The sequence below is a fragment of the Pseudophryne corroboree genome, chromosome 6 (assembly GCF_028390025.1).
Source record: "Pseudophryne corroboree isolate aPseCor3 chromosome 6, aPseCor3.hap2, whole genome shotgun sequence".
Lineage (NCBI taxonomy): Eukaryota > Metazoa > Chordata > Amphibia > Anura > Myobatrachidae > Pseudophryne > Pseudophryne corroboree.
This window is the reverse complement of record NC_086449.1, coordinates 400801293-400823089: the sequence shown is the minus strand read 5'-3', so window position 1 is coordinate 400823089 and position 21797 is coordinate 400801293. Positions and strand designations below refer to the sequence as shown.

At 41.0% G+C, this 21797-nt stretch overlaps 1 protein-coding gene across 32 annotated transcripts in view; it reads right to left on the bottom strand.

The window, feature by feature from the left end:
- The window catches only part of CELF2 (CUGBP Elav-like family member 2), a 633688-nt gene that overhangs the window by 248575 nt on the left and 363316 nt on the right, over window positions 1-21797 (bottom strand). For all 32 annotated transcript variants that reach the window (XM_063926831.1, XM_063926832.1, XM_063926834.1 and 29 more), the window contains exon 3: window positions 14863-14945. In XM_063926831.1, coding sequence (XP_063782901.1) covers window positions 14863-14945 — 83 coding nt within the window. The remainder of the gene's footprint in view (window positions 1-14862; window positions 14946-21797) is intronic.

Here is a 21797-nt window from a genome sequence, read left to right as displayed (position 1 = left end):
ATATAACGGGAGTATAATACTCTCGTCCCTATCATCAATACCCCATTTTATGCATGCTAATATCTTATTAGCCTTCTTTGCTGCAGTCCTACTTTGGGTACTACTGCTTAGCTTGCTATCTATGAGGACACCTAAGTCCTTTTCCAGTACAGAATCCCCTAATTTTACCCCATTTAGTAGGTAGGTGTAATTTTTGTTCTTGTTACCACAGTGCATTACCTTACACTTGTCTGTGTTGAAGCACATTCTCCATTTGGCTGCCCATGCTTCTAATTTAACTAAGTCGTTCTGAAGAGACTCGGCATCCTCCTCTGTATTTATAGCCTTACACAATTTGGTATCATCTGCAAAAATTGACACCATGCTCTCTAGACCTTCTGTTAGGTCGTTATGCAAAACTGTGATTCCCTCATTGCTACCACTGGTGAATGCCTGTCCCACACTAAATACTGCACTGTGGTGATGAGGGCCTGTGGAAATGTTGCTATAGGGCCCCCATTGGTCTAGCTTAAAAAGTGTGCTATATCTACAAATGGCAGCTTCATTGACTAGTGAAAATTTGACATTACGTTGTGTTAAATGATTCTGGAGTTTTTTTGTCTACAATTGTCTATTTGTTCTACGCCAGAATTACAGAATACATTTACACATTAAACTACGCAATTGCAAAAAAATTGATAAAATGGGGTTTTCTAAAACTGTTGATTGGAAGGAGAGATAGTGACATAGTAACATAGTAATTGAGGTTGAAAAGAAGCAAAATGCCCATCGCGTTCAACCTGTATTTTTTACTGTACCTGCTGAAGAATGTGTTATGACTAGTTAACAACTGCATATTATGTTACACCTGGATTAACAACTTCAATATTTTAAATGTTGTAACCTTGGATATCCTTTTCAATCAGAAATTCATCCTATCCCCTTATAAATGCTTTTACAGTGTCCACCATTTCCACCTTCCCTGGCAAGAAATTCCAAATCCTTATTGCCCTAACAGTGAAGAACCCTTTCCTCTGTTGCGTGAATTTAATTTTCTCTCCTCCAGCCTCAGCGAGTGCCCACGTGTCCTAAACAGAGTTCTTTTAATAAATAATTCCTCTGATAACTCTTTGTAGTGCCCCTTTACATATCTGAAGACATTAATAATGTCTCCTCTTAGATGCCGCTTTTCCAGTGTATACATGTTCAACCTAGTAAGCCTTTCCTCGTAATTCAGTCCTTCTAGCCCTTTAATCAACTTAGTAGCTTGCCTTTGAACCCTTTTGAGTACACAGATATCTTTTTTTATACAGTGGTGCCCAAAACTGAACACAATATGCCAGGTGCGGACGTACCAATGATTTGTACAGCGGCAGAATTACATCCTTGTTCCTTGTCTCAATTCCCCATTTTATGCACGCTAACACCTTACTTGCCTTCTTTACTGCGCTTTGACATTGTATACAGTTATTAAGTTTATTATCAATGAGTACCCCCAAATCCTTTTCCAAAACGGTTACTCCTAGACTTTCCCTGTTTAAAACGTAGGATGCGGGTTTTTTTTTAGTCCCAAAATGCATAACCTTGCATTTTTCTATATTGAACCTCATTCTCCATTTAGACGCCCAGATTTCAAGTTTAGATAAGTCATTCTGCAGAGACTCAACATCTATTTCTGAATTAATTACCCTGCACAATTAAGTATCATCTGCAAAGATTGACACTGTGCTTTCCAGGCCTATTTCTAGGTCACTGATAAATATGTTGAACAGTAGTGGCCCGAGTACGGACCCCTGAGGTATTCTGCTGACTACTGGTGTCCAGCTTGAGGACTTCCCGTTGACCACTACTCGCTGTACCCTGTTGTCCAGCCAGTTACTTATCCATGTACAAACAGTTTTCCCTTGGCCAAGCTCTTTTAATTTGATGATTAGTCTCCGGTGAGGCACTGTATCGAAGGCTTTTGCAAAATCTAAGTAGACCACATCCACTGCTTTTCCTTGGTCAAGATTGTCGCTCACTTCCTCGTAGAAGTGAACTAAGTTAGTTTGACATGATGTGTCTCTCACAAACCCATGCTGGTTCTTGCTAATAATTTTAGTGATCTGCAGATACTCCTGTATGCTATCTCTTAGAATTCCTTCCAATATTTTCCCACTATAGATGTCAAACTAATTGGCCTGTAGTTACCCGGATGACTTTTGGATCCCTTTTTAAATAATGGCACTACCTCTGCTATACGCCAATCCTTCGTTATGCCAGATCTAATTGAACTATTGAAAATCAAGTATAGGGGTCTTGCTAGTTGTGACCTAAGCTTCATAAGACCCTCAGATAAAGTCCGTCCGGGCCAGGTGATCTATTAGTCTTTATTTTGTGTAATCTTTCCCTGACTACTTCTTCACTTAAACAAGTATCTAACCACAAATCCTTACTGTCACTATCGCTATGCACTACTCCCACCATCAGTTCTTCTCTAGTGAACACTGATGAAAAAAATTTGTTCAATATTTCTGCTTTTGATTCGTCATCATTTAACAATACTCCAAATTCATCTTTTAAAGGACCTATGTTCTCCTTTTTTAACCTTTTACTGTTTATGTATTTAAAAAAAAATTAGGATTGGTTTTACTCTCTATAGCAATTTGCTTTTCGATTTCAATTTTAGCTGCTCTTATTGCATTTTTGCGTCTTTTATTGGATTCCTTGTAGTACTGGAATGAATCCTCCTTTCCATTAGATTTAAATGCTTTGATAGCACGCTTCTTTTTATCGATTTCGGCCTTGACCTTCTTGTTAAGCCACATCAGTTTGAGTTTGGTACTCCTGCACTTACTGCCCATAGGAATAAATTTGTGAATATTGCTATCTAGCAAGCCTTTTAAAGCATCCCACATTTCCGAAGTGTTCTTACCATGAAACAAAACTTCCCACTCAATGTCGTTTAATGCACATCTCCGCATACTGAAGTTAGCCTTCCTAAAGTTAAATGTTTTTGTTGAACCCTTATAGCTATGTTTCCTGAAACTGATGTCGATTGTGATCATATAGTGACCACTGTTACCCAAAGTCTCCCCAACTTTAGTATCCGATCTGATGTCCACATTATTTGTAATTACTAGATCTAGAATAGTTGTACCCCTAGTTGGGTCCTCGACTAATTGAGACAAGATGTGATCTTTTAATATATTTAAGAACCTGTTGCCCCTAGATTTAACACATGAATCGTTACTCCAATTAATATCAGGATAGTTAAAATCCCCAATCACTAGGATGTCCCCCAATCCCACAGCCCTTTCAATTTGCTGCAAGAGTTGTTCTTCCTCATGTATGCTAATATTTGGCTGTTTGTAGCACGTGCCTATAACTAATTTTTTTGGATCAATACTCCCACTTGAGATTTCAACCCATAGTGACTCCACATTATCGCCTGTCCCATCATAAATAACCTCCTTTAAGTACGGTTTAAGAGATGGTTTAACATAAAGACATACACCTCCTCCTCTATTGCTTACCCTGTCCCTCCTGAAAAGATAATACGCCTCCAAGTTTGCAACCCAGTCGTGAGAGTCGTCCCACCATGTTTCCGTAATACCTATATCATACTCAGCCTTTGATGCTAACAATTCCAATTCCACCTATTTACTTGCTAGACTACTTGCATTTGCAAGCATACATTTTAGTTTAGTGGTTCCCTTATCCGCTAATCTTTTTAAAGGTGTCCTATCATGGTTTACTAGAGCCTCCCTAGAGTTACTCTTACGGACTGTCCGATAATAAATAGATAGATAGAAACATACATACAGTACATACTTACAGCAGCAGCAACTCCTACGCGCTTTGATGAGGGGGCTGCCGCAGTCCATGCCGTCGGCAGGAGCTTAGTAGAAATCTCCAGGCTTGCCGGGCCCCATCATCTACCAAATGGATCTGGCGGGTGCCGGGACCGGCACATGTGCACAAACAGTGGTGGAACTACACATGCGTAAAACTCCGGCTTCTATGGACTGCATCGGCTGCAGCCTATAGAAGCCGGGTAGATCTGCACAAAAGCCAGGGAGTGGCTTCCTATTGGAAGCACACTCTCCATTAATCGCAGCCCGGCATTGCAGTCCCAGAGGCAGAAGACAAATACCCCCCCAAGGGCTGCCTTGTCACATGTGTGACTAACAGGTAGCACTTCCAATGGAAAGTAACTACCAGTGACAATGTAGGCAGTACAGGCACGGACTGCAATTGGCTCACTGAGTTGGAGGATTTTATTGATGGGTCTGCAAATCTGCAATTGGATTGACAGATGTTAGTATTTGTATATAAAAGTATTTACTTACTGGCGGTAAGATAAACAAGCATAGTAATATAGTATGCATTCCTAATTGTATGTTGCAAAACAAGAACTGTATAGCTCAACAACAAATTTGTCTTTGATAATGATAAAAGTGACATCACTAACACTGGCCACAAAGTAGGTATGTAAAACGAGTAACAGAAATAACTATAATTGGGATTTTAAAAATTTGAGGACTGATAGTAACTAAGGTTCTAATTACAGGTTTCAAAATTTCCTCTATGAAGTGGAATATCACAAAGGGTGGGACAATAAGGCTGGTACAGAAGGGTCTGATTCAGAGGTGGAAATACATAGACAAAACAGAGATCCTTACTGCGCATCCACACTTAATGAGTGTAATGGCATAAAAAGATGCATGTGACATTGATAGTACTTAAGATGGCTTCTGTGATCTATGGGTGGCTCAGGGTGGAGACTGGGCGGTGAATTAAAGTGATCACAAAAGGAGGAGGTATTGTATATGTACATGTTATAGGAGTGCCATGGGAGCGTATCAGCATGTGGATGCAGTCTTGTTTCCAGCACCACAGCCACTGTAGCCACTTCTATAAAAAGTTATGAGAGAATCTGCACAGGCAGGGGCTGCAGAGGTTGGATCCACCAGCGCATTTAAGCATTGCTCAGATAAGAGAAGTGTTCGTAGCAGTGTTTGCTCATTTCTTCATACGGACGTACACTAGAGGAATGTTTACATTGGCATATGCATGTTTTTACAATTGAGAATACGTGAGTAATGAACTGTGTGCAGCTCTGAATCAGGCCCCAAGATTTTAAACAGTGGAAAACGGTTTCATTTGACTCATGGAAGTATTTGAAACCTCAGGAGGACTGTCATGCCATGACTCTGTGGTAGTGGATCTTTTAGTTGCTTATTCCCCCACAGACTGCATGCACCAGAGACTAATATAAAGCAACAGTGGTAGCTTAATTAAATCTGGTAAGAAAAGTTCCCAGGAAAATTCCATGGAGTGTCTGCCCTAAAAATCCTACCAAATATTGTATTCAGTAAAGGTCATCTGATACATCTCTCTCTGAGATTAGCTTCTTTAGATTAATAACTGGAAGAGATGCAATGCTTTTTCAATTTCACACATTTTTCATTATGATTTTTTTTTTTAGCAATTTAGTGTTGGTTGATCAGAGATTACTCAACTTATATTTTAAATTAATAAACCTGCTCTCCAAACTATGACAATTTTAATATAGTTACTGTATATGTATGCTCTTTTCAATCAATTTTAGTGAGTCATTATTTATTGTGCCATTATTAGCAGTACTAGATGTGCAGTGCTGGAGAAAGGCAATTTTGCACCCTGTCCCACCCAAACATGTCACATAAAGAGGTCACGCAGAGGGCATATGGCTGCCGAAACCAGGAAGTACAGCGCTGCTCAGAGGGTGCTCCAGGTAGCTGTACAGGCTGCAAGGTGCATGCCCGAGCACTACTGGCTGCAGTTCCAGGCACCCCACAAGCTAAATGCAGGTGCCATAGGAAAACCAGCAGTGGGTGTCTCATTCAAAAAGATGGCACCAGCTGCATTTACATAACTTCTCAGAACCAGTGTTACTGAAGATTCAGCTCTGACACCAATTACATCCTCCTCTGAATCAGGCCCCGCATGCTGTATGTGGCAGTCAAGATATGTAAAGCACCATCCAGCTCTCATTCAGATGATAAGAACACTGCCCACGGTGAATGCAACACAGAGGAAGAGAAAACGCTGCTTTTTAAATGCCGTCCATGTGTTACAGGTATTTGCCCCAATACAGCACATTGAACCCCTGAAACAGTAGAGCACACCACTGCAGAGTTTCTTGCCCCTGCTCATGCATCTTATTCTTTACCATGTTTCATACACTGCCTTTCTTTTGTCAGGGTTTCTACAAACATGATTTTACCCACTGTGACCACCAGGAGCATTCTGAACACGGTTCCTGCTGAACTGTGCAATAACTGAATGCAGACAAAAACAGAGGGTGACATGAGTCTTATGCAGCTTCCTTTTTATCACTGCCTTATGACCACAGTGACTGATGATGTGAGTGAAAAAAGCCCGGAGAACACTATATTTCCCTCTCTCTTGTCCCTTTTCTGTGTCAGTCACTGCACTACTAAGGTGGTAATTAGAGAAAGCATTGCAGATAAGTGTAAAGCTGCACTCTAAGGTCCTCTAATATTTGGCAGGGAAAGCTGGTCTACTGTATGTGATTTAACCTCTGCTCTAGTAATCCTTGTATTTTGACTCCTGAGATGAGGTTCTTCACTCAGTTCATGGAAGAAATGGTCCTGGTGAACACTAGCAGCCAGGGCAGGAGGAACGTTTGCTGCAGAAGGGATGTTAGACACACTGACAAACCTAGTACTATGGGGTATGTGTAGTATTACCCAGAAGTCATTTTCTTCCAGAAATGTGTCTATGTAGAATAGGATAGAGAAGGATTCATCACCTTATTAACTAGCAACAATTGCAACTGGCAAAATGCAGCTCTTTTCATCTAGCATGAATTCTTTTAGTTGCCACATATCACTGAGGCCAGACACTATCCTTGTAATTGGCATAAAGTGAATTCTTACTTCATTCAAGAAAAGTCATTTCATATTAAGACTTCCAAAAGACAACTGGTATGTGTTCCTGGTCAAGTATAATGACCAGGGGTGTTAACCCTTAAAAATTCTGTATTTAATGAAGTTTTACTGGCAGCTATAATTTTACTGATGCATTCATATACGCAATCACAATGTATCTAGTAGCAATGCCTACAATAAAATGAGGGTTCATATAATGCAATGACTGTCTTTATGACCCTAAAGAAGCCCTGCAGTATTTCACTACCCAAATAAATGTGCACCATCTGTATAGCCCAATATAACGGAAGCACTCTAATGGTAGATAATGTGGTAAAAAACAGTAATTTTTTTTGGCTACAGAACGTGGTGGGGATTTTGAGAAGAACCGTAGTGAGAAACCAGGCCATAAACAATACATGTAGTACAATAGTTAAAGGCAAGTCATATAAGGCTGACAAAAAATATAAATTATATTAAATCTTATCACTAATAGAAAAATACAGTGACAACGACTATATGAATTATAGGAGAGATATTTTGGTACCAGAGCACATGGTGTACATCTGCATTTGTCATAGAGGAAAGCTCTGGAAAAGGGAGGTGCTGGCATATAGTAAGAGACAATTTCTGAGAAAAGGGAACGTTATCAGGTATAGGTGGATATCTCAGCTGGAAGTCAGGAAGAATTAATGAAAAATGATAATGAATTTCAAGCACATTATTGATATTATATTTTATTACATTTGAAAAAAAGTGGATTAGCTACGCCACAGCGTAGCTTCTGAGGTATATGTATAATAATGTAACGGCATGTGAGCTGTATAGCTATTTCTCATCCATTGGTTTTAAATTGTAAGAGGAGTAGTTTTTGTAAATGCATTTTGTTGTATTTTCGTAATATAGAATACTTAATATACAGCAATGGCTACCATGTATTTGAGGTTTTAGGTGTTAGCGGCTGGTCGCGCTGGCTCCCGGCCATTGCTAGGCAACGGGGCCGGCGCGTCACTTCTGACGCCAACTCCCTGCTCCCGGCCAGTTGCCTAGCAACCGAAGATGTCGGGCGGCCGCCCGGCACTACATTCCCGGCTGTTACTAAGCAGTCGGGATGCCGCGCGCTGCGCGCCAGCTAACTGCTGGATAATTAGGATCTGGGGCTGGGCTGCCTGCTGATTGGGATACATGGGGTTTTTATGGGAGCCAGATTAGGACAGCCCCACCGGTGATAGCTTCCTGTGGAGCTGTGTCCTTCCCTCGGATTGTTCCTGTGCAGCCAGTTAATCCTGCATCCTGAGTCCTGGTGTCTGGAGCCTGATCATTGGAATTTTATCCAGCCTTCCAGTCCTGTTGTCCTGTTTCTGCAGCCTTGGGGTTTCTGTTCCTTCTGCATGCACCTTTACCGGTGTCGTGAGTAGCTATTGCTGTCCTCGCCGAATTACGACGGTGTCGTGTTTGGTGTACGGGCAGCATTACCTTGGTTACAGTTTTGTTGGCGGCCGCGCCGCACATATACTAGTTTATTGCTCTTTAGTGGTTTCCCCCTATTTTTGTGTGTGTCTGTCTTAGTTAGTTATTCCCTTGTTCTCTCTCTGTCTCGGTTAACGCCTTGTCACCTACTGAGACCGGGGGGCATCGGAGTCGGGCAGACTTAATCCGCCTGTCAAACGCTGCTGCCATGGCCCAAGATGCCATAGTCTCGCAGGCGTTGACCGACCACTTGGGAGAGGCAACGGAGTCAGGATTCCTGTTAGGTATTGCTACGTATCCCAGTTCTGTTGCAGCTTCACGCATCTGTACTTGGAACTCTTCTGCTGCCACCCTATCTCCTGGGTTCCAAGAACAGAGAACGTAACATTAGGGAATGTCACTGTTATACTTTTTATTTTAAATCATACTTGTACTGTGAACATATTAGTCCTGTATAACAGCACTCTTAGCTGAGGTAGTCTTTCCTAATGAAATGTGTACACATGCAGAATGTATACTTTCCTATCTCACAAGGCTTCAAATTAGCAAGTGGGGAACTTAAAATCCCCAGAATAATGTACAGCAACAGAGAAACGGACAGCACTCTGAAGGCTTATACAGATGTTTCGCTGCAGGGACCAGAGTATCCTCCTGCACTGCTTTTGAATATTTTGATGCCACCAGCACATAGGTATTTTACATTTTGTGAATATCTGTCCTTGAAGGTGATTATTAAACCTGAAACATTGGACGCATCTACCTGTGACTGTGTGCTGATTTATACACATACAGTATAAGTCCACTGAGTGCCACCCGTCTCTCTCCTCTCTTTTGTTTTATAGATAGATAGATACTGCCAGGGCTGGTGCTAGGGTGTACAGCGCCCCCCTGCAAACTGTAAATTTGCGCCATGCCGTACTTCACAAAGGTGGGACACAATGGCTGGGACAGAACACGGGGGTGGGGTGAAATAGTAGCAGAACACAGGTGGGGGGCGGACAATGGCTACGACAGAACATAGAGGATGGTATGGAATAGTGACAGAACATGGTGGGGGGGGTGACACACTGGCTGGGACAGAACACAGAGGGGGGAAGTGAAATAGTGACAAAACATGGGGTGAGATAGTGACAGAACACTGGGGGGTGGTGAAATAGTGACAGAACACAAGGGGTGTGTGTGGAATAGGGACATAACACACGGGGTGGAATAGTGACATAACACAAAGGGGGATAGGGACAGAACACGGGGGGGTGAAATAGTGACAGAACACAAGGGGGTTGTGTGGAATATGGACAGAACACGGGGGGGAATAGGGACAGAACACAGGGGGGTGCAATAGAGACAGAACACGGGGGGGGGGGTGGAATAGGGACAGAACACAGGGGGTGGAATTGTGACAGAACACAGGGGGGTGAAATAGTGACAGAACACAAGGGGGTTGTGTGGAATAGGGACAGAACACGGGGGGGAATAGGGACAGAACACAGGGGGGGTGCAATAGTGACAGAACACGGGGGGGGGTGGAATAGGGACAGAACACAGGGGGTGGAATTGTGACGAAACACGGGGGGTGGGCGGGTGGAATGGGGACAGAACACAGGTGGGTGGAATAGTGAGAGAACATGGGGTGGGGTTGATACAATAGCTGGGACAGAACACAGGAGGGGAGGGAGGGTGTTTGAAACAGTGACATAACACAATCTACTTATAACAGTCTCAGTGGTTATGCTAACCATTGCGCCCCCATGCCCTCCCCCAGCCCAGTGACCTGAAGCTCAAAGCTGCGCTCATCCACTCAGGTCACTAGACTTACTGGCTCTGGCGCTGCCTGACTCACTGTGGCCGAGGAGAGCATGCTTATTCTTATGCACTGCTGATGAGGGACTTTGGGGGCTTCATGATGGCGGTCAAGGTGCATGGCGTTGGTGGCCACAGCAGGAATATGAGGTGCTGCGGGGCATAAGGGGGCAAAGCTTACCGGCATGCCAAACTCTCCAGGAGGAGAGGAGGGGCTTGCTGAAACTTGGGCGCCTGCTCCACTGTAAAAGTGCCAGAGAGGAGCTGCAACTTTGTATCCATACAGCTGCCTGCGTACAGCATTCTCTGGAGGGAGAAGAGGGGAGGGGCTTGCTGAAGCCTGGGCCGCTCCATTGTAGTTCTGGTATGGAGAGGACTGGGGCTGCACTTCATATACTGTTCACACATCTGCTGGCGCCGCTGCCTATTATACAGACGCAGCGGCAGCCGGCAGCATCAGTCATGCAGGTACCAGCACAGTAACGGGGATGCAAAGCGAGTACAGCGCCTCTCCACCCTGGAACCTACCTGCTCTGCATCTCTTTGCTGAGCGTGTAGCACCGGGCCTGGATACTGCATATAGACGTCAATTTAATAAGAAAGGAAACCTTACAGTGTAGTAGAATCAGCTTTTTGTGAACAACGTGACAAAAACCTTTAAAATACAACTGCAGTACAGTATGTTTGGTAATGATGGTATTAATAGTCAAGCAAACACGGTGCTATTGAGTGTGTCTGACACTAATATGACATGTAAATTTCCAATTAGCCATCTCAGTAACAACGGTAACTACTTTGGAAAACATAAAATCTAAAAGGAAGAATGTGCTTAGGTAGAACACCTCACCAGTCCACTATATGAAAATATTAATGACAGCAAAACAAAATAGAAGGGAACGGCATACACCGTATGCGTGTGTGCTCATGTACACTGATGCTGCTTTCGCGACCAATATTCTAACGCTGCAGGACAAGCAGACCTCTCTGTGCAGTTTTGTTGTCTAGATGATAATTATTCTCCAAGGGAAAGCATCAAGTTTTAATATCTCAAAGGCTTACTAACCCAATTAATGCAGCTCATGCTAAATTATCCAATTAAATGATACTGTGCATGGCATCTATTCTGAAATACTGCCACATTTATTTACTAAACGGCTACTGGTAATGATACAAATGTACAGAGAAGCTACATATGAATTGCATGTTGCAATATCTACTCCATTTTACCTTTAATAATTATGGAGGACACGCATGTGTATGTAGTGCTGCACTGTATGTAACACTATCAGACACCACTGGTTATTTTATATTAAGACTTGAAGCCACTAGTATAAAATGTGCAATATGAGGAACATATGCAAGCAGTCAAATAATGGATAATTTTTTTCTATTGAGAGTAAAAAGTAGTGTTCCTACATTTTATTGTTCTCTTGTTATTATTAACTGTACCAGCTGAGCATAGCAGTAAAAGATGAAAACCCACAATATTTTTTGCATGTAAACATCCCAGGTTAGGTTACTAACTCATGTACAAGATACTAAGGGGTATAACCAATTAGCCCCGGTAAATTACCGGGGCTAATTGTCCTGCCGGGGGCTAGCTAATTAGCCCCGATAAGCCGTGGCACACGCCGGCTTATCGGGGATTTTGTTTCACCTGCCTCCAGCAGGCGAAGCAGAATCCCCGGAAACAGCCCGTTTTCGTCCAGGCTGTTTCACACGAAAACACACAGGTTTCAATGAACCTGTGTGTTTTTGGGAGAAGGGGTTTTCTTTTACAGGCAATCCATCTGGATAGCCTGTAAAAAAAAAAAAATATCGGTGAAACATCGGAAAAAAGTCAGAAAACACCCGATGTTTTACCAGGGATAATTGGATATCCCCCTATGGTCTAGATGCATCATCATTTGGAGAGTGATAAAATGGAAAGTGATTAACTGCCAGCCAACCAGCTACTGTAATTTTTCAAACACAGCCTGTGACATGGCAGTTAGGAAGTGATTGGCTGGTACTTTATGCTTTTTTAAGAGGATCATTTTTTAATGCTGACATAATTTCCTGCTACCCTTCTATTGGTTGTATGCCCTATAAATACTTGGGCTTATCACAGTCTTGGTATGTCTTGATAAAGGTCCATAGACTGAAAAGCGTTGACACCTGGACTGTGAGTAGCTTGAAGAAATACTGCTCTTTCTGCTTAAAAAGAACTCCGATGATATTTTTGTATTTTTTTATATTATTTTTTATGTTTTTAATCATCCATCTGTAATCCATGTTTTTGCACGTATAGATTTTTTAACTTTGATTATTTCTGGACTATCATCGTGGTATAATAAATTGCTTCTTTGTGAACCACCGGAGTCTGGTTTGGATTGAGCAACAAAATATCCCCCATAAAGGATTGCGGTAACACATAGAATTTGATGGGAAGTCATCGAAAGATACCTTGATAGGAGTCTGCATACGATATTTCATGTGAGTTGGGGTACGCCATCTATTCTTTGATTTCAACTTTAATAGATACCTTTATAAGCATTTTACATTGCATCCTGTGTGAGTTCTGGGTACGTCCATCCTAATCAAGTTCTGTTTGACGACATGTGTGTATTGAAATAAAAGAGTCTTAATGGAGGAGATCCACTATTTAAAGATACCTTTATATACACATATAAATCTTGTATAGTGTGAGTGCGGTACGCCACCTTTATCCTATTATGGAAGAATATCAGGGATCAAGTGTTTTAGCTGTGCCAAATTTCTCATAGACAATATTACACAATTTATTTTTCTTTTTTTGTTATTTCTCTTTTTTTATGAGTACCACATCCATCTGTAGACAACAACTGGACTGCTTTGAGTGACCAACAGCTGGGCCGAACATTTTGGGTGACTCATAGATTCCCCTTTGGACTCAATTAAGGAACATATTGTATTCATCTTTTTATTGAATTATTGTTAGCACCCAGGACACATACAGGGGTCAATTTGTTTGTATTTGTTCTTTGTTGTAAATATGGTGACATTTACTTAGACACCTGCAGTGCACGGGCAGCTTTTGCGGCATTGAGGTTCGCTTCACTTTTGTCTGTTGTATGGTACTTTATCTCTGTCCATTTTATCACTCTCCAAGCAATTATGCATCTAGCCCTGTGTGTTACTTTCAATGACTTTATGCTGAGAACATTCTGTAAACTTTCAATGACTTTATGATGAGAACATTCTGTAAACTTTGAAACCAAATTCCCTTTCTAATTCCAGGCAACAATAAACATCAATTATGGATTGTGTAAAAGTCAAAGAGTGTCTTGTACATGAATTAGTAGCATAACCTGGGATGTTTACATGCAAAACATATTGTGGGTTTTCTACATTTACTGTTATGCTCAGCTGATACAGTGGGGATCTCACGCAGCATCCCACTTAAGATGCCAGCCTGCCCCTGTGACGGATAAGAAGGAGGACGGCTCAGCCCGCAGCAATTCATCCAGGTACACCGGCATCTGCCCCCTCTCCTGCCTCCTTGATACAGTGCCCTGCTGCTCAACTGTGGCCCACGTCCCCCCAGACCCTGTCCCCCCACTGGTATACTGATACCTGGCACTTTTTGAGGATTATGCTTTGGGTGCCTAAGGCACCCAAAGCATAATCCACGATAAGGAGCATTCGGAGCCGTGATAACACATGGGATCCAGTATTTATCCCGGGTCCAATGTATTATTGCCTGAAAACTGAACATTTCCCCCCCCTAAAAAAAGGGCTTTAATTTGATAGCCCAATAATAACCATCAGCCTGTTTTTATGCTCAAAATATTCCTGAGATTTTATTATCGTAATTTAATCCTAAAAATGAATAAACAATGTTATGGTCAGTAGAGAAAAATTAATATGACCAGCCCACCCCATATGGATCATTACATTTTCAATATAAAACTCCAAATGTGCAGCTCCCAGGGAATAGAAAGGCTTCCAGTGTCCTATTTCCTCTGAATTCCACCATATTAAACAATGAATTTCACAATTTATGAGAATATATTTCAACACTTGTAGTCTGTGCCAGAAGTAATTTTCACAGGGGCTGATGCAGGGCTGACAACTTAGCGCCAGTTTATAGAAAGTCACATTTCCTAGAACATATTTTTATTAAGAAGCCCAGTTTTTATTAAGAAGCCCAGTTTCATTAGCTTCCAGTGCCAAGAAAAGAACTTGTGTCTAATGCCTTAAGTGTAAAAGGGATTTGACTAGAAAGACAGCAATGTGGTTTCCCCTAATACATTTGAATAATTCTTTATTATTACATGCATTCTCAATACCCCCGATTCCAACACTGGCACTAGTTTATTATGGACTGGTGTGAATAGTGTGATGTGCTAGCATTCATAGCCTTCTGCCTGTACCCATAGGTAAAAGAAAATCATCACCAGCAGGCATGGTTATAACTGAGGCAGTAAAGGAAATATTTGTTTCTTACACAAAGCCCAATGTACATTCACTGTATTGTGCACCAAGCCATCTGACTGAGACAATTAATGGATTAGCCCCATCATGAGCCCTTTCCATTTCTGCCCGATCATTGTCTGCAACACACACTTCATCATGTACTCATTGCTTCTTTGGAAAAGGAGCCACTGAATAGCAATAAACAGAACAAATACATTTAATCATGACACAGTGTCAAGGAGAAGAAGAATGTACTCACCCCAGGTAAAGTTTTAATATTGTGCAATGCATTCTGTGCTTCCAGTGCGGCTTTTCTTGTATAAAATGTTACGAAACAACAACCTGCAGATCAGAAACAGAGAGGGATTAGAAAAAGCCCTAAAATATTTTCCAGACAAAGGCTAAAAGGATGATAAATTAACTGTGCAGTGAGAGAAGAATTTAAAAATCCACTTGAGCATTTAGAATTAAAGTTTGCAGTAACTGTCCTTCACATACAATATTTATAAAAATATACTGTATGATCAGGATTTGTTTGTGTATTGTGTTTTACAAGAGGTTCCATATACTGGTCACGAGAAACCTTATTTAAGATGCATATAGCCAAAGGGATCATTGTGCCTTATAACCAATGCAGAGAAATGGCACTGATAAGCCCATTTGAATGTATGTATCTCTGATTTCATTTTTCACCCCAAGAATGTAACAAGTTACATAATGGGGATATGGTGCAATCAGGGAGATTGCTGGACTATTCAGGGAGTCAGGGAGATTGCTACTATTTCAGGGAGTCTACTGTAGAATGCGGGAGGGTAAGCAACTATGGCATACTTATAGTTATACAAACTACAGCAGGAAGGAGGTCACTAGATCTCAAGTACAACTAGGACTTTTTTGGCATGGTAGATTGTCATTTGTAAATGTACTGCCATTCTGTAAGATAAGTCTGCTGCCAAATTTTAAGAAATAATAAAAACAAAATGGGATATTTGTAATAAATATAGTGGCCGCAATAATATAAGGTTTGTCCAGCTATCATACAAAGTTCACAGCTCTAACAGCAACAAAGACAGCATGAGATTTAAATATTGATAAGTTAAATTTGCCCAAACTGAATGAGTTATAGGTGGTGCTAGTATTTATGGATGTAAAGGATGCGCTGCACTCACCAGAGGTTCTATTCCCACTCTATGGGTGTTGTGGACACCCATGAGTGGGAATAGTACCTGTTGGTCGGCATGCTGACCGTCTGGATTGTCAGATGCTGGGATCCCGGTGACGGTCTTGTGACCGGTGGTCTCCTGACCACCGGTCACATAAACGTATCCCTAAAGGATATATAGTATCTAACTTACAGGACTAAACCTTGCAATCTTTCTGATTGACATGTTTTAGACATCTGAGTAAATAATGTGGTGTTGTAATGCTTTTTCTATAATGTGGCTATAATATTTTATGGGTTTATGACTGTAGTCACCATGATCTGTGCGTCTTCTTTTGTCAAATATAGAGAAGTGTTTGTAAAGCAATCTTCCAGATGCAAATAACACAACAAAGTGTGCATTATTCCCAATTAACAATTATCTGCCTTGTGCATACTGAAGTGTACACCTAGACACCGCCTTTTGGATGTGATTTCAGAGCACTTCACATCAAAATCGGCCTGCCCACTTAATACTGTAGGAGGGATCAGGGACAGTAACCTACTGTACTCTTCCGTATCTAGCAAATATTCCAGGAAAGTAGGCAACTATGAATACTGTTTAAATCAGATGACACCAAAAACTAATAAAGCATTAAATGAGATATTGTCATTTTTTTAAATCACTACAAGTTACTTTCTAAAGTGCACAATTTAATGCCATTTCTTTTTCTGAGAATGTCACACCCCCTCTACTTACCTCTTCTAGAATATCTCAAAATGGAGGTCCAAAAAGTGAACAAACATGACTACTAAACCACTGAATTTTGGCCCAGTAAAACTTATTTCAAAATAAAGTTTCGGCAACACTTTAGAAAATGAATAATCACTAAATCAAAAACAAAAAAGGATTTAGTGGCATAATCTGGGCACAGTTTATAATATTGCTAACCATCTACAGTATTTTCCTCATTGTAGCATCACAAACAGCTCTAATCAATTGGCTCATCAGACTAGCACATGGCTACAGCCAAATAACAGTATTATTCACTTAATGCTAATTTTACCTTATTCATTCATAATATTGTTCTAATTTTAATCACATTGATCAATTACTATATACACAGAAAGTGGTTAGACTGCAGTTCTCATTATTTTGGAGGCTGTCTAATAATTAGGGTATTGATAATTTAACAACAACTAAAGGTTAATATTCCCTCTAAGATGAACATCCTGAAATGAAAGTCAAATGCTTAATCTAATGTGATCTTTTCCAGCTCACTCATTTTAGATGGAAGGACGCTGAATAATTTGTCAACCTTTTGTAAACCAGACTCTTCCTCTACAGACCAAACCTCTATGCCACCAGTTTGGTCTTATTTGTTTTGATGACAATGAAAAGAGAATTACTTCATCATCACTTCAATCATCATCAACACCCAAATAAAAAGAATCCATGCATATACAGCACTTTCTTACCACCAAACAATAAGACTAATTTTAACAGGATCAGCGTCTCCAGGTGGCACATGCCAGTAGTCACATTGGACGTACAGTGAGAGTCTCAGTCCTACCTCTATGTCTGAATAATTTGTTGAAAATTTCTTTGGTTCCCTCTAAATTGCGCACTAAAAAGCAGGCTGCCCTGTTGTACACACAATCACCAGTAGGTATCTCTCCAAAACACCTCAAACCATATCAGACGTAAGAAAAAGTGGGAAAGGTGCTCCTCTGGGTGCCTCAACTATATCTGCATCATACAAAAAATCAATACATCCCTTGACTAGACGTATTAGACCGAATGGTCCGTCTTCATTTAATGTCACACCGTTTAGCAAGGGCTAACATATGAAGAGAGAAATACAGCATGTGTAACAGAGTCAAATTTAGTCACAAACTGACATACACAATGCATCAACAACGAAACACATAAAAAAGGTCCCCTCAGAATCCTGCTGTGGCTGAGAGACAGAATAATTACCAGAAGCACTGAGAACCGGTCATAAACAGTTCTCACAAAAGTTCAATTTAAATAGTCACCAAGCCTCCTCCCAGGAAGGTGTACTGGGAGCTTATCCTAGTTATCACTCAGCAATCCAGCTGGTATAGGCAGGTGCTGTGTGGTCCTTTTTCCCTTATTACCAATGCGTTTCATCTTTCAACCCGTATTCACATGCGCCTAGTCACACAGGGAGCAACGATAATGGAGGCTCCATCTGTATCAACCCCAGGCCCATCTACTGTATATAAGAAATGAGGTTTGAACGTCTGGTTTTATCTGTTTCTGTAGCAATCTGTTTATCATATTTGTGACTGTTATTCACAGATCTGGAGTTAGGGGGGCAGACGGGTCATGTGCCCCAAGTGACTGAGGAAGGGGGAGCCGGAACTGCAGCTGCAATTAAGATTACTATTTTTCATGAGCTTGGGAACAGGAGGAGGTTTACCATAATACATATTGTGGCAGTATCAACCAAGGGTGGCACTGATGAACAGGCTATTCAGTGTGTGGCTGGAGGGATCTGCCCACACAATTAACAAATAGGAGGTGTTTCCACATCTAGAGGCTGCCCTTTGCACAGAGCCCAGGTGAAGCTGGAGCAGACAGACAGTACAGGTCAGGACTGCATTGAGAGTCCAGTGTGTCTGGAGGCTAGGATGCTGGGGTTAAAGCCTACAAGAAGTAGGGAGAACCTTAAAACTGTAAAGACTTTGAGTTACCTGAAAAGAAGCAAGCCAGACTATGGGATCCTGGGATTATGGTATTATGGCATTTTGTTGCTGGGAAGAAGTCAGGCCTGTGAGACTGTGTCTGTGAGTAGCTGTGTCAGCCAAGCCAAGTCAGGCTGGAGCCTGTTATATACTTGGAGAGACTTTGTTTGCAGACTAGCTGCCTAAGGATAGTCAGGGGCAAAGCAGTGAGGTAGTGTCCTACACAGCTGCTGGGCTGTTTTGTTATTTTCTGTTAATGCTGAATGCTGAACGCAAATTAATACTTAATTTATTTACAAGAAAAGCTGTTTTTGGATCCTGACTAAGCACCTAGACACTGCACCAATACACAAAATTGACTCCCATATGTACTAAAAAAAGAGAGATATTTGCTGTCCTCATTGAATTTTGTGCGGCTGTATTTTTTATCCATATGCAACAAGCTCCAGAAAGTGTAACTTATCAGAGCTTCTGCCCAACAGGAAACCATTGTATATAATCATACGCAGAATATAGGCATGCTGCATATCATTTTAATCAGCAGAAGGTGCTTATGCGTCCTATTGCATTTTCACAAACAAAATAAAAAGAGACACTCAGCGCTACCGAGTCACACAGCACTCAAGCGTTATGTGTAACGTGGCTTATAGCACACAGAGCAAAGATGTAAGAGCACACATCTGTACGTCATTACTGTGTTCTGGGTTATACTGGGGCACATGGCAGTAAGCAGATCAGAAACAATGGCAGAGTATGGCATTCAGGTTTACCAAACAGCATTTTGTCAGTGTAAAAGGTTTCTAAATACACTAGTAATGCAGATTTACAGCAGGTGTTTCTACAGTGGGTGTTAATTACTATATAGGGCCCTGCTCTATGCAGTAGTATTTGACCCCCATTTATTGACAGGAGCACAGTACTATATTGTATGATAATTCTCAATCTCAACATGATACTGTTCTTTATCCCTTACTACAACACTCAGGACGGAATGCAGGAAGAAGGCGGAATACATTCCGCCAGATTTCGCACTGACATTGCAGTGGTTATAATCGGATATGTTAGTGCCGCAAAGGACAGCTTTTCTCATAAGAGTTGTCCTTTGTGATGTGCTCCCATCACTGGACTTTCAGGTATCGCCCCAGGAGTCTGTCTGCGCATGTGCAGAGTCAGGGTGATGCAGCAGCCAGGGGGCATGCTGGGAGGGATCCGATAGGATCCTTCTCACAGCACAGTGTGGAAAGAAGCCCATCGGTTTCTATAGTGTAACAGCAGCAAAAGCTGGGGCTTAGTGCATATGGAAATAAGGTTAAAAACCCCCCAGAAAACAGCGTTTTTAACACATTTTTCTTTTAGTGCATCATACTTTTCCATGTGCATATGGGCATTATTTGGACCAGATAAAAGCAGGCAGATTCTACTATGTATTATAATACACAATAAAAATACTTTTTGTGATGATGATGATCATCATAACAACAACAAAAACAACAACAATAATAATAATAATAATAATAATAATAATAATAATTCTATTAAAGCCAGTTACCACAAATACTTCAGTAAATTGACTATAGAATGCACAGCACTGACAATCTATTTGTAAGTACACACCTTCACCACTAGAGGCACTGTAACCTCTGGGCTCCAGGACTTCATCCAAATTATTATTACAGGTCGAGTATCCCTTATCCAAAATTAAAAATCCCACATTTTTGTGGTGCCCTACTGAGATAATGACATATATATTATATATTATGTGTATATATATAGATGTACTGAAATTTGCTTATCAATGCCTTACAATAATACAGTGGCTATGCTGTAATATTTCTATGTAAATAATAGATGTGCAATAAATAACAAAGATATTGAAAAAATATATATAGTACATGTTTTGGAATTGAGGTGCATATGGCTTTATTTTTGTGTGAGGGGCATGGGAACAAGAGGCAGAATGCACACGAATCAGCAATCTAATCTTGCCTTAAAACAGAATAGCATTTTAGTAAATTCCAGTTATTCTGAGTATGTATGCTATTGGTTGTCCTGTTCTTGTGTGTAAACTGAAACCTGATGCGAAGTATAATACACCAATATGAAATATGTCATACGTGAGGCTGATGCTCATAATATGCATTAGCTATAGACAGGCTAGGCAACATGCAATTTCATCTATTTTACACTTTTCCAACTTGCTATGCTGCACAGTAAACAATAACCTCTCATACTGTATGTGTCCTGTGCCCCGAATGGTGGCCCTTGTAAGCTGAATGTTTTGCATGGCAATGTTAACATTAGCAGATTCTCCAAGAAGCCACCATTTTTCCTAAATGCAACATTAAATTTATAGGGCTGGTCTGCATAAAATATATGCACTGAAGTCTCCTTCCTGTGCAACATCTTTATAATCACAGAAATTCAGTCTGTAGCCACAATCGATTACTTTAAATCAGAGTGGAGTTTCTGGTTCTTTAATGTGGAATTTCCTTCCAGGACATATATCATATAACATTTTTATGATTTTTTTGCTGTTACTTCATACCTGCCTACATTTTAAGAGTCCCTCTGGGAGAAGCCCAGAGAGGAGATGGGGGTGGGGTCAGATTAGTCACATCCTTAGGTCCTGTCCCTCATGTTAAAATGGCATGATTCATGCATATCTGCCTAGGGGCGGGGCTAAAACTATGTGATTACCATAGAATTGCATCACTAGATCCCGCCCCCTCTTCGTGACCATGGATTCACAGTATTTATCTCCCTGTACTGCCAATTTCTCTGGGAAGTAGGAAGAATGCGGCAGAGGTGACAACTCTTCAGGGTGAACAGGGGACCACCTGAAAAATTGTGATCTCCCACAGGTTCTGTGAAAGTAGGCATGTATACATTGCTTATTGTGTGTGCCACTACTTTGAATGAACTAAGGAAGCCTTCTGTTTTGACTATGATAACTGTATTTGATATCCCTTTTCTTTCTCATTGGAAATGCCTTATCATTGTGTTCTGTAATGACCGCCTTTCAATAAAATGTTGGGGGGAAAAATTGCAGAAGAGTTTGTAGAGGTCTTTGCAAAATCTGAAGGAGCAGGACTGGAGTTCTACTTACAAGAACAAGAACTGCAGTATAAAGAAATTAATAGGAATTTTGTAGTAGTTATCATGGTGCCACAAGGGATCTGCAGTACCCATTACAGAGTACATAAACAAAAGAGCAAAACAGCACTTACAGTACAAGACAATATAGAACAAGTACAGAAAACCAGGGGTTAGGTGCCATCAAAGGGATTATGGAGTATAAGATTGTATAAGTAATAGAAGGAAAGGCACATTAGGGGGGAAAG